At 51.1% G+C, this 13740-nt stretch overlaps 1 protein-coding gene across 1 annotated transcript; it reads right to left on the bottom strand.

Annotated features, from left to right (window-relative positions):
• Positions 1-523: 523 nt before the first annotated feature.
• PHB1 (prohibitin 1) lies at positions 524-11079 on the bottom strand. Its single transcript, XM_025859378.2, has 7 exons — positions 10984-11079; positions 9477-9591; positions 7939-8100; positions 5641-5783; positions 5355-5471; positions 2957-3052; positions 524-1620 (listed from the first exon to the last, which is right to left on the bottom strand). The coding sequence occupies exons 2-7, from the start codon at positions 9562-9564 to the stop codon at positions 1408-1410; spliced, it is 819 nt and encodes a 272-aa protein (XP_025715163.1). The 5' UTR covers positions 9565-9591; positions 10984-11079; the 3' UTR covers positions 524-1407.
• Positions 11080-13740: the final 2661 nt, after the last annotated feature.

Here is a 13740-nt window from a genome sequence, read left to right as displayed (position 1 = left end):
GACTTGTTCACATCTCAGCGGTGGGTTCGCTTTCCCTCCCCACCATCCAAAACGCATCAAGTTGGCCCCCTCAGCTGCCAAGCCATTTCTACATCAAAACAAAACAGAAGAAGCCATATAAACCCACTGCAGAACACCTGAAGCCATATAATGAACATCAGCTTCGAACTCACGTGCACTAAATTGCACGTGTCTCCTGTGCCGTTCACTCCCCTCCCCCGAGGGGAAGGCACAGTGGTACCAAAAGCCACAGAGGAAAGGCGACTCATCTCCACTCACGTGGCCTCTGAAGAACCCATCTTAGGACAAACCTCACCTGACACCGCGGAGATTCATTTCAGGCTGGGGATGGCTCTGGAACACAACACAAAGCTGTTTTCTGAAACCAAAGCATCCCCTGCCTTGCTGGAGATTCCGTCCCAGCTGGCGAGGCAAACACGTGCACATGAAAACTGCTAGAATGCTCCATCCTGATCTCCTGGCTCCCACAGACAAAAAAAGCAAACCCGTTAAGACTCAGCTGGAAGGTTCTGGGTATCATTTATTGACGGCAGTTTACACACATTTGTTTTCTTCCCATGGCCATTTCCTTCAAAGCACGGGCACAGAGCCCTCTGGAAAGGCAGTTTCTGAACGAGGGAGCCAGAACGCAGGACGCACACGGCTTTGGCAGGCATGCTCAGACTCAGCAGGATGCAATCCTTCAAGCTGGAATTCCGTCGGGTGTCTTGAGACACCAAGGTGGGGGGTGGAGAGGAATAATTCAACAGAACTCACATCCCGGGCCAGGCCTGCTTGCTCGCCCTCCAAGGCCGTCCCGGTGGCAGGAGCCTGGGGGGCAGCGCAACAGGCCCACCCACCTTCCCAGGGGCAGATTCTTCAGTCCATGCCCTGCTGTTCACACCTGCTTCCGCCGGCCCCGCAGTTAAAGAGAATCAGCCTTATGGTGAGAGACAGATGACTTCCTCTCTGACCCTCCCTGGCAGCTCTTCAGCTGGGTCTGTGGAGGAACCGCTGGGAAACATGGAAGCCTGTGCTTTCCCATCAGCTGCGTGTGCGGTGGTCCTCACGTCCCGCCCAAACGACAGGCTGGACGCTCCAAGGGCGCTCAGGCCAGCCCCCGGGCTCCCGGGCCCTGGGCGCTACTGCCCCGCCTCTCTCCCGCCGACCGCCAGGACCGCCAGTGCCTAGGCCGGAGCGCCAGTGGGCCCCGGGCACTGGGCAATTTGGGGGAGGGAGGTGGATCAAAAAGTGGATGGAAACAGGACCAATGAAAAAGCTTCATCTGATAAGGAGAGATCTGAAGTGATTTCGCTTTTATTTCCTTCACTCTAAGCCAATCGGGAAATTTCACAGTGATTTCTGGGGCGGGGGCAGAAGGGCGGTGGCACGAAGAGCGGAGAGGCCTCACTGGGGCAGCTGCAGGAGCACAGACTGGCCGGCCGGCAGGTACGTGATGTTCCGGGAGCGAGAGAGCTGGTACGCGATGTCCTCGGCGGCCTCCAGCTTGCGCAGCTCTACGAGGCCATCGCCCGCGGCGGCGAGCGAGTTGGCAATCAGCTCGGCAGCCTTGGAGTCACCCTCGGCAGAGATGATGGCCGCCTTCTTCTGCTGCTCAGCCTAAGACAGTGGAGGTGGGGGGAGACCAAGATCACACCTAAGGGTGCTGGACGGCAGGCAGCGGCCTTGGAAGGACCAGGCCACACGCCCTCACCGGCTCCCGGAGGAGTTCTGGGAATCCAGCTCCCCGGCCTCCAAACAGGCCCAACAAGCACCGTCCACCCAGTCCTCCTCTTCCCTGCAATGCACTGCCCACTTCTCGCCGTTGCGGGGACACACTTCTGTTGGCTGTGGTAAGTATCTGTCTTATTCCAAAGTTCTCATTAACGTTAGCAGCAATCCAGCCCAGCCATCTTACTCTGAGCCAGGAGGATCCAAACTGAGGAAAACAGGAGAGAGAAAAGGTAGAAGCCATCCTCAGGCTCACCTTTCCCTCCAGGCCCCAGTCAGAGTGACTTTCCTCTAACACACCTGTTTGAGGAAACAGAGCAGCTGACGAGGAGCTACAGGCCCGTGTGATGCTCCCCTGAGCAGACCTGGCTCCTGACCAGGAACCCAGGCAACAGAACTCGATCTCTAGGCTCTCCCTGCCCGCATCAACAGGAGAACCTCTACCTGCAATGCCCGACTTGGTCATGCGAGGAGGGTATGGCATTAACAAATGTTAACTGAGCACCTACTAAGTATTCCCAGGTACAGTCTTAGACCTATGTTCGAGACTCTGGACATGGCGAGGGGGGGGGAAAAAAAAAAAAAGCAAGAAAGTACCTGCCCACAAGGAGTTTATATTCCCTAATATTAAATGCTGGCCACCCATACATCGCTCTTCTCCCTGCTTCAAAGGACTAAGGTTCTTGGATTAGGACTAACCCAAGAAAAACTAGCAGTGGGGAGAAGGGACAGCAAGAAATAAATACGCTTCTGCAAAGACCAGAAGACCAGACTGCTATGCAAATACAGCATGTCCCATCACACTCTGCCACATCTGGATGGGTTTAGTGCTGGAAAAAAAATCCAGTGACGATAGCACATCTGGTGCAACGCTTGATCCTTTCTGCTGTCAGCTTTCACTGTGCAACCGCAGTTAAAAATGACTTCGCAGTGAAGCTGAAAATATTCCAGGAGAAAACGTTTTTATTTGCAGGAGAGTGTTTTTGATCTTAGGGAAGTGGAAGAAAAATGACCCTTCGGTGATTTTAGAACATCACTTCACATATCCCTGACTAGCCCCCAAAGACTCTGGAACCAATTGCAGGAGGACGGTTCCTTCAGTCCCCTTCCGATGATCCCGGAAAAAGAGATGACAGATGATGAATCTCCAGGCCACCCAGCAAACGGGGAGGCTGAGCACAGGAGAAAGGGGAGAGAGGCTCCTGCCATCTGGTTGAACGCTCACCTTTTCCACCACAAATCTGGCCCTCTCTGCTTCCTGCTGAGCCACCTGTTTGGCCTCTACCGCTTCTGTGAACTCCTTCCCGAAGGTCAGATGCGTCTAAGGGGAGAGAGGGCGCGAGATGAGGCGGCGTGACTGCTCAGGCAGCGCGGCCCCGAGGCCCCCACATCACTGGGAGGAAGAGGCCAGGAATGGCTCCAGCAGCTGGAGGCCTCTGTGAGGCCAGAACACCCTTCCACCTCCACATCCGTGTCCAAACTGAGCTCCCACCCCCAGACGCCTCGGCTGCCTCAACAGTGCCCGCATGTCAGTGTGTCGCCCGCGGTGCGGCGATCTCAAGCAGAAAACAGCCCGTGGGCACCAGACGGTACCCGCTCAACTGACCACCTCCCCAGGGGAGGAGACGGTGGGTTCTAGGACCCCCACCGCCGACTAGTGCTCATCCAAGGTCCTTTGATGGCCTGTTCGGAGCCCCCAGAGAGGCCAGATGGAAAACTGAGCCCCTGAGAGGGAAGGATGCAGCTGGTTCTCAGGGATTCGAGGGCGTGCTGCTCTCTGCTTATGGCTTAACCGGTCCACTTCTTTCTCACAGCAGCCTCCCCACGAAACAGGAAGAGGAAGAGAGACAGTGGAACGAAAATCATGGTATTCCCCATGTGTGAGTGCTTCTGGTAAAGGGTTTAAGAGAGAAGGCAGGGAAAGCTATTGCTTATGGTGAGGGTTTACAACTCCGACTACCCACAGACCTTCCCGACTGGCACGTTATCACTGAGACTTGGCTGAGGCGATGGTCTGCAGTGACAGCGGAAACGGGACAGAGCTCAACTCCTGACGCCTGATCTAGAGCAACTTACTCATTTACCCAACTTTTTATTAAAAAGGAGGAAATGCAGGGAAGGATAGTATTGGTTTTGCTATCAAAATCTATCTGCCTCCTCTCCTCCCCGACCCTCCCAAACTCTGCTTTAAAAAAAGGAAAAACAAAAACATGAGCAGCTCAAAACTACTCAGGAGTAAATCCTAGCCCCACTGTCTTCCACAACTTTTAACACGCCTCGCTCTTCAACTGCAGCTGTTCTACTTCGCCTGTTCCATTTCTGGACTCGTGTTCATGGTCTGGGAAAGAAAATACCGTCCTGAGAAGTGAAAAAACAAGTAATTAAGGAATAATGTTTCTTTCTAAAAGGGCCAGCTGAGGGCAGCAAATTCCCCATGAAATCTCATTTTCTTCTCACATCTCTTAGATATGGTTTCTTGTGGTCAGCCCACATTTCCCCAGAACAGAGTATGTGGTTAAAGACTAGCGAAATACTAACCAGCGAAATACCAAGCTTCTCCTTAGGTTTTAGCATTTTCTCAGAGCCAAGGTGTTTAGGTTATCAGTGAGTGGGTCGGCAGCCGAGGAATTGCTCTGGTTAGAGCTGAGCAACTGCAACCTGGCATCCTGCCAGCAGAGGGAGTCCACCAGCCCTGCCACTGCCGCCGCCGCCGCCACCCCCGCCATCACCGCCACCCCCACCGCCACAGCCACCGCCGCAGCCACCGCCGCAGCCGCCACCGCAGGTGGAGCTGCGCCCTCCGGGTTAGTGCTGTGTGTTGTTTCAACAACTGCACAGATGCTGTGGGGGAAGTGGTGCCTCTCCCATGCGATGCACCGGAGAATGAACAGGAAACACTTTACCTCGCTACCCGAACAAACCACTCCAGTGATTTTTCCCAGAGAATCTAGAAACATGACGCCTTCCCCTCACCCTCCTTGATCTGAAAGGCTATCCTGCCCATATTGCTTTGTTTGAGCTACGGCATTCAGCGTCATTAATACACACACTGTACGGTCTCCAGACGCTAGCTTACACCTCAGAGATGTCCTGTGCCCCCCACACCAGGCTTTGGGGAGCAGAACCACTCATTTACACTCTATCACCTTTCACCGGGGGTTCCCAGAGCTCACTTCAGTGAGCTGTAGACCCTAAGTGTTAGGAAATTCCCGGGGGCGGGGGTTCAGGCTGGGAGATCTGCACTAGGGAGAAAGACTCTCTGAGCCCTCTCTAGCCTCACCAGGCAGTTTCTTCCTGTGTCAAACAGGGCTCGCAAGACATTACTTCCTAGGGAGCTCCCGGGAACACTCACAGTGTCGGAGAAGGTGAAAAATCTACTGGTTAGGGACCCTAGACCACGTAGGGCTAGAAGAAGAAAAATGTGTGTGGCAGAGGGGAAGCAAAAGAACCCTCATCCGAAAACAAACTCAAGGAGACTGCCTCATAGTCAAGAAGGTTCTGCGTTTTTGAGTCTCACATCTAGGAAAGTGGAAGGCAGGACCAACAGTGTCCACCCAGAAATGGAGCCAAGCACCTGAACAAGAACTGCAGCCCCTTCCTCATAGGCTCCCTGAGGGTCTTACCAAGGACACGTCATCCAGGATGAGCCCAAAGGTTGCTGCTCGCTCCGTAAGGTCATCGCTCACCTGTCTGGAGACCAGCTCTCTCTGGGTGATCAGCTCTCCAGCATCAAAGCGAGCCTGGTTCCAAAGGAAGGCAGAAGAGCCAGTCAGGATGACGAGGAAGCAGAAAGGCCAGGAAAACTACCAGCCATGTCCCAACCCACCCACTGCCACTCTCTGCCTGCCACCTATCTCTTGGGGGCCGGGCTGCAGGCTCCAGGCTCCAGGCTGAGGCCCTGTCACTCACCACCACCGACTTGAGGATCTCCGTAGTGATGGATGGTAGCACCCGCTCATCATAGTCCTCCCCGATGCTGGTGAAGATGCGGGGAAGCTGGCTGGCAACAGGCCGGAAAAGGATGCGCAGGGTGATGTTGACGTTCTGTAAATCTTAGGGTAGGGACAATTGCTGGAGTTACAAATAAAAACCACGGTGGCCTTCTAGATGACCTCTCCTACCCTCAATTTGCTGTAATTTGTAAGTAAAGTTGCTGATGTTAAGACCCTAGAGGGCAGGAGCCCCTGTGCATAGCTTCCTTGGTACAAAACCCAGCAGAGCCGCAGAGCTAGGAACTTTTAAAGGTTTGTGGTGATGACAGCTTTTCAGTATGTGCTGAACGCCCTCGGATAGAAGCAATTCAGCTTACGTGTCTGACAGGTACCATGGGATGTTTGAAACAGCTAATGTTTTAAGAAAACAGGCCAATGCCAAGAATTTTCAGGTGAAGCCTTTCCAAAGCCCCCGTCAGGAGGATGCCTTGGAGAGGTTATCACGGGTCCCGCGGAAACAGTCCACACCGGCTGGACCAGCAGTACAAAGACCAGGGCTGCAGTCCTACCCTGCTGTTTGCGAACGACGTGACCTCACTAAGCCTTAACCAATCTCGGCTTATTTCCTTGTCTGTCAGAATGGGGGTGATTTCATCTGCCTTCCTGGAACACTGGGGGGAAGTGAAGGAGAAACGAGATATAACAGCACTGTGTCAAATGTGCAACAGATGTAAGGGGTCATCAGACTCATCTGGAGCACGCTTCTCATTACTTGGCCCAGGCAAAGGGTGGGGGGGGGAGGGTGCACGAAGTTAATTACAACTTCCCCTGACGATTCAGGCCTGCCTGAGGCTAAAGCATGGTCAGTGTCCTGGCAGTCACCAAGCACCCATGGGCTAGTTCTGAACCAGGCACCCAGAAAAGTGGGAAATGCATGCACACTAGTTCCTGATCTCTGGAAATTCCTATCAACAGTTTTGAAGATGAGTAAGTAATGTATCCTTACAACAGTTGTAAAACAGCAGAGAAGGCAATCTTGAAGAGGTGGGAAGCTTAGAACTACGCTCGTAAGTTAAAATTTTATTTTTCTTGATTAACCCCATCCCACCTTTGATCTCTTGTGGGAGGCCAGCCAGACCCTTGAGGGGCCAGGAGCTACAGGCCAGGTTGCCCAATGCCCATGCCCAATGTCAATTTACTCGTCCCCGCCTCTGCCTGACACGCATCTCTTACTATAGCCCCACCTCACACGAAGTTCCTCCCAGGAGCCTGTGCAGCCGCCTGTGGGGGCTTGCTGTTCTCTGCTCCCCTCCACCCCAAGCCCTTGGCTCTAGAATTCACCACGCTTACTGGAACTGCCCATTCACATGTCTATGTCCCTAGGGGGACTGAGCTCCCAGAGGCCCTGCTTCAGTTATCTTTGAACCACCCCATCCTGCGACCCACCACAAAACCTGGAACAGTCACGGTAAGCACACATCTGCTGGGGAACAACACTGAAGGCATCAAATGTTACGGAGACAATAAACCAACATCCACATGACCCTCGCCTCTTGCTGCGCAGAAACGTCACCACTGAGCCAGCACACCTGCTTTCCCATTTACTACCTGTGCATCTCTCTGTGTAGGATGGTGGGAGAATGGTGATGGCAGTTCGTTTTAGGCCCACTGTGAATCCAGGGGCATGTCAGCCACCAGGGGACTGCTCTCAAGGGACTCGGGCCCCCTGGGAGGCGCAGTCTGCTGAGCGGCTGACTCTTGATGTCGGCTCAGGTCATGATCTCAGGGTCGTGGGACTGAGCCCTGGTTTGGGCTCCACGCTGGGCATGCAGCCTGCTTAAGATTCTCTCTCCCTCTCTTAAAAAAAAAAAAAAAAAAAAAAAAAAGGTAACAATGTGAGGCCAGCACTGCTGGAAAAAGAGGCCTTGGAGAACAAGGCAAAGGGTAAGATGGCTGTGAAGGCACACAAAATGGCTGGAGCCTGGTTTACGGTCACTCTGGGGAATGAGATCCCACAGAAAGGGTCAACTGAGGGAGCAAAGGCACTTTTATATTTCTTTAAAACTGGAGCACTACATAACTTTTGAAATAGACCTTTGTGTATTTCTCTAAATCTGTACAGCTGTGTGTCTACCTTAGGTCCGTATTTCTATGAATTCTCCCGGAAAAATATGCAAGGAATTCTTATTAGGGGAGGTTCAGCTTCTTCTTCTTCTGGGTCCTATGGCAACCCTCCCACACACTCTACTTTATGTGACCCACAGGCAAGACTCACCTTTGCTACCAGTGATTACTGGCACATTACGTGGTCGAGAGCGGCAATCAAAGATAATAGGTTTCTGTACCCAAGGGATGAGAAAGTGAGTTCCCTCTCCTACCACAATGTCCTGTACACCACGGAACCGGTCAAAGATGACAGCTCTGTGCCCAGCATCCACTAGGAATGAAGGATAATTGACAAGTCAGAAAAATCCCTTCACCTTTTAACCAAAAGTCAGAAAAATCCCTTCACCTTTTAACCAAAAAGGCTTATCTGTGAAAGCTCCCTGGTGCTTTCTGTTATTATTGTCTCCCCTCTCCTGCTCTGTCTTCCCGTACTTCTGATCTCTAGCAGCTCTAAGTAGCCACAAAACTGAGCAATCCCCTCCCATTCCAGGGTCTTCCCAAGGACTCTGGTAACAGGATCTGTTCTTCAGCATCCTTTCTCCTTGAAACAACTGGCTTGATTTTCTGATTAACTATCCCATCCCCCAACACATTTTCAGGAAATCACCTCCCAAAGCTTCTTTCCAAAACTCACCAAAATCTTCACTGTTACCACATTCCATCCTGGTTCCAATTTAAGCCAGTGTTTCCCAGAAGCAGCTCCCTAACCTTGGAAATTCTAAAATTTGGAAGGTCCCACTCTCCAAGAAGTTGGTTTCTCTTAGGTTTTAAGGGTTAACAGAGCTGTTCTTTTGATTCAGAAAGAAATCAGTGATGGTGATTACTGTCTAGTTGTGCGGAGTGGCTACGAAGATCAGAGCACAGAGCTACGCCATTTAAACCAAGTAAGCTTTTCTTGTCAGCTGTTCTGTCTCTGCCTTATTGGACTTCAGAACTGCTCCAAATATCTTCACTCTGAAAGTAACCCTCCTCTTGCCAGACAGTCACATATAAGGTAGGTCAATCTACTGCTGCTTTCCAACCATGAAAGCCAGAGAAATGTCAGAGTTGGAAGGTAAACCAGTTCAGTCCTACTGCTCGATCAAAGAAGCAGCTGAGACCTAGGGAGGGGGAAATGGCTTGCTTAAGGTCACACAAGAAAGTGGAAGAAAAGTCAGCTTAAGCCCCTGCCGCACTGTCAAAAGCTGGGCAAGGCACCTCGAAGATATTTTGTCTGGAATGACCCCTATGCAGCAGAGCAAAAGCTTCCGCTCGGGTAAGAGCACCAAAGATCTAAAGCCCTTGCTGAGTTATTCCACACGAGGCAGAAAGGAACAGATGAGATCTCCATTTCAGCTAGCCAGCAAGATCCTGACACTCGGCTGCAGCATCACTTCAAACCAACAAGAGCAACTGGGAACGTTTAACCAACAATTCGGCTGGGAGGCTCTTTGCAAAGAAAGGCTCTGAGAGAGCTTATGGCTACAAGGAAGGACAGAGGCTCGATTGACAAGGCAACCATATGGTGCGGGATGGCAACAGGTGACCCTCTTGGTCACAAACACATTCACAGACAGCAGCTGCCACTAGGAGTACCACGTGGGCTCTGCAGACCGATGGAAATCCTCTGGCAAAGGGCAGTGACCCACCACCCCTTCAGTGCCTCACCGTTATACAAGGCAGAGTTCACCACTCCTCCTGCAACAGCTAAGGCCAGGCCGAACTTGCCAATGGACTCAAACACTTTGGCAGCCATGTCTCCTTCTGCTGGACCCACTCACACCTATGGGGATAAAAACAAAACAAACAAAACAACTTGATCCCAAAATTCTAAGAGAAAGCCCTCTCTGAGACACCGTATTCACTTCTCAAGCTGGCTATTTCCCCACTCCTGAGGGCTCTAAATCATGCACTGAAGAACATAATAAATAAGTAACTCTACACCTTGGAAAAGTGTGGTATCAATTCTTTTTAAATTTTTCTTCTTTCAAGATTTTGTCAGAGAGTGCGTGCACAAGCAGGGGGAGGGGCGGGCAGAGGGAGAAGCAGACTCCCCGCTGGGCAAGGAGCCCTATGGGAGTCGTGGGCAATGATCCCAGGACTCTGGGATCATGACCTGAGCCGAAGGCAGACGCTTAACCGACTGAGCCACCCAGGCGTTCCTCTTCTTTTTCTACCACTAAGGAAAGGGGGTCTGGGGCACTTGATTCAATAATGGGAATGAGGGCACGGGCTTGATACCCCCACAGAACTCCGCACCACACTAAACCACCCTTCCATTTCCTGGACAAGCAGGCCCCAAGGCAAAGGCTGGGTGGTTGGTTCTGGACAATTCTGGTCTGGAAAAGTAACTCACAGAACGCGCTACATGGTGATTCCAACAGCAAAAGTAACACTAACAGCTAGCTTTTATGCCAGGAGGCAGTCTTCTAATGGCAATTATTTAATCCTCCCACCAACCCCTATGAAGCAGGTTATCACAGATAAACCGAGGCACATAGCAAGGTTGCAAGAGGAACTGAAGATCACACAGCCATTTCGTGGTGGAACCAGGATTAGAACTTGGAGGTCTAAGTCTAGCAAGCCTGCCTTAACTCCTCCCCGTAGTGCTTCTCCACCATCAGGTATTAAGAATAACCTGTTATTACGGAAGCAGGAGGTGGGCGACATTCTGGGACCAAGATATCAGCAGAACCAACCGGGCCCAAAGGCTCTCCATAGCTGCAGCGCAAGGGAGAACCCTGGAAGAAGTGGGAGCACGGCGCGGAAGCGGGGTGCGCGGGAGCACGGCTAACCTAACTAGCATCTACTCCCGCACTGAACTTTTTAACGCCCCGCCCCGGCGGCGGCGTCCACTTCAGATTCCAGTCCTCCCAGACCTGAGGCTGCTTTGATCACTTCCAGCGCATTTCAATGTTTCTTACCCGAGGCCAGGACACAGCCCGGACCCCGCAACCTTTCCATTTCCAAGAGCTTCTGGATTATTCCTCACCCCGCCCCCATACACACCTCCCTTACTCGACGCAACCCCTGGCTCGTCCCGGGCTCACCCCCTCGCCCCTCTGACACGAGGCAGGCCAACGCACGCACCCTGCCCGCCCAAACTGCGAATGGGAACCCAGAAGAGATCTGCAGAGACGCCCGGGCGCCGGCGGAACCTTCGCCCCAGTCTCACCTGCTTCCACGCTGACCTCCACATGAATTCCGCAGCCACATATACCACGCATGCGCTGGGTAGCTCTTTCTCTTCCCCTCCCCCCTTCCAAGATCCGGGCCTCCGATTGGTGAGAAAGAGCGCTGTGCATTCTGGGAAGGGCGGCTTGCGGCCTTACCCGGCTTCCCGGCTCTTCGCATTTGAACTACAATTCCCAAAAAGCCATTCAGCGTCTGGCTCTCGCGGAAAAGCCTTTCCTCTTTGGTGGGAAACGGACGAAAGGTTGTCGCAAAGCCTTTTGGGGGCTGTAGTTCCTTGCGGTTAAATGCCCGTGCCTGTCCTGAACCGGTGCTGGAGCCTGCCAGGAGGTGAGCCCTAGGGCCTCAGAAAGAGTGGCTGGGGATGCGGCTGGTGTGGGCAGGGAACGGGCCGGGGCAAGTTTACGGCTGATGAAGGAAGACAGGTGAGCACCCTGGAGAAAGTTGTGGGGAGATAACTGGTGGGGCTGAGAGACCTTGAGGGAAGCAGATGGGGCCATCTTTGCAAAGCCCTGTCACGAAATGTCCTGAGTGGTGGGACATTGATTGCCCGAACCAGAAAGAATGTTAGAAACCATCTGGACTAGAAAAAGAGGACTAGAGAGAGGAAGGGATTCATTCACGGTCATGCACCAATTTAGCAATGGGGCTGGGCTTAGAGTCCATGTCCCCTGGACACGCACGCACACACAAACTTATTTGGAAAAGTGGCAAAAATAATACAAAGAACACATATCTCCTTTACTCAGATTCGTCTGTGGCTAACATTTTGCTCCATATGCTTTATCATTTGTTCTCTCCCTCTCTCTTCCTGTCTTCTCTCTCTGTATTTTCTAAGAATAGGGGCATCCTCTTATATAACTTAAGCGAGTTTATCCCCTGCATGCCAGTTTTATCCATTGACCCAGTAATGAACTTCATAGCAATCTCCACACCCCCCCACCCCCATACAGGATGCAGTCTAATATTAGGTACTGTATTTATTTCTCATGTCTCTTTAATCTCCTTTAATCTGAAAATTGTCCTCAGCCTTCCTTGTATTTTATTACATTAAAACAAACAAAAAGCATATTTCTCATTTTGGTTTTGTCTGATGTTTCTTCGTGATTAGATTCGGGTTTTGCGTTTTTAACTAGGATACTACCTAAATGGTGTATGGACACTCAGTTTTAACAAAACTAGACCCATTTCTGGATTCTACTAGGACTGGAGTCTTTCAACTTTTTTTTCCTGCATCTCCTCTCTTCTCTGTCCCCGTTCTTTGTCTCCACTTTCAAATGACCAGAGATAGCCACAGCAGCATTCTTCAGGTGGTATGAGTTTGCCCTAACCAACCACAAATTTTTCCTCTGACCGCCAGAATGCAAGCTCTATGATAACAGCTGAAGGTGTAGTCGGCTGTCTTCATTTTTCTGTTCCCAGAACATACAACAGTGCCTGGCATCTGGAGAGTCACTGCCTTAGAGAGAAACCCACTACCGTAATAGCCCTCTTGCACATGAAGCTTCTAACCAGCTCTTCAGTGCTTGAATTACTTGGGGTATTAGTGATGAGGGAACAGAAGGCAAGCGGAAGACAAGCACCAGCTGACACCCTGCAACCTCACCCCACTCCCCACTCCCGGGTGGGACCTGTGTGACATTCTTCCAGGAATCTCCCAGCTATCTTAATGTTAATGCCTTGCTAGAGGGGAAAACCACCTTAACTTGACAATGGCAAGGCCTCTGGTATTTTGTAGGTCCTCTTTAGCACATGAAAGTTCTTTTGAAATCTCCCTTTTTCCTTACCTCCCCCAACCCCATAGTATATAATCAGCCACCGCTCACAACCCCGGGGCAGCAGCTCTTTCTGCCCACGGGTCCTGTCCCCATGCTTTAATAAACCACCATTTTGCACCAAAGATGCCTCAAGAATTCTTTGGCTCCGGACCTCACCTCACCAAACCACCTATATTCCAAAACCACATCATGAGAACAAAGTCTAAGTTGCTGTATCACGGAGATCCCCAAATAGAGTGAGTGGACTAAAGAAGATAGAAGTTAATTTCTCTTTGCTTCACGGGCCATTCACAGGCCTGGTTTTCTTTCATCTCATTGGTTGGCCATCCCCCTAAAAGATTGTCTTTACCTAACCGTGGGCTATCTGTGTTGCAGCCTGCAGGAAGGGAAGACGGGAAATTTAGGACAGCAGTTTTGTTGTTAACCAACGAGTCAGAAGCAGCACATATAAATTCTACTGTATTTTGTTGATGAAAACTTGGCTACATGACCTCGTCTAGTCACAAAAGAGGCTGGAAAATGTATTCTTTAGCTGGGCAGCCAGGTAGCCAAAAGAAAGGATTTGAGGGCTAACCAGCAGTCTGAGTACACCTTACTCTCAAACAGAACAGTCAGAAAAGTGCAAGTCCATTTGAGAAAAGCCATAACATGAAAGAGAAAATCAAACCACAAACAGCTAAGCAAAACAAAACAAAAGCAGCACAAACAAAATAGTTGGCAGAATCAGAGACAAGGCAAGGAGCATGAAAAATCTAAACAACCTAACCCTATAATCAGTATCTTCAGATAAAGGGAAGGATCCTACTATCCATAAACCTAGGAACAAGATGCTATTAAGAAAGATAGGTAGGGATGAAAGGCTGAATGATTTCCCCCAGAGTCAAGAACAAGGCAAAGCTCCCCACTCTCATCATTTCTAATCAACATTAGGAGGTCTTAGCCAGTATAATAGCCTACAACAG

Source organism: Callorhinus ursinus, unplaced genomic scaffold (genome assembly GCF_003265705.2).
Source record: "Callorhinus ursinus isolate GAN/ISIS: 27379988/994484 unplaced genomic scaffold, GSC_fseal_2.0 scaffold52, whole genome shotgun sequence".
Taxonomy (NCBI): Eukaryota; Metazoa; Chordata; class Mammalia; order Carnivora; family Otariidae; genus Callorhinus; species Callorhinus ursinus.
The sequence above is the reverse complement of the archived record's forward strand: the minus strand, read 5'-3'. Positions and strand labels throughout refer to the sequence as shown.

What these genes read in the sequence shown, in the direction of transcription:
- PHB1 (XM_025859378.2), bottom strand. Translation starts at nt 9,564, where the DNA reads ATGGCTGCCAAAGTGTTTGAGTCCATTGGCAAGTTCGGCCTGGCCTTA. An exon ending in AGTAATCACTGGTAGCAAAG is followed by an intron (nt 5,784 to 7,938) that starts GTGAGTCTTGCC and finishes CCCTACCCTAAG; the next exon opens with ATTTACAGAACGTCAACATC. An exon ending in TCCTGGATGACGTGTCCTTG is followed by an intron (nt 3,053 to 5,354) that starts GTAAGACCCTCA and finishes CTCTCCCCTTAG; the next exon opens with ACGCATCTGACCTTCGGGAA.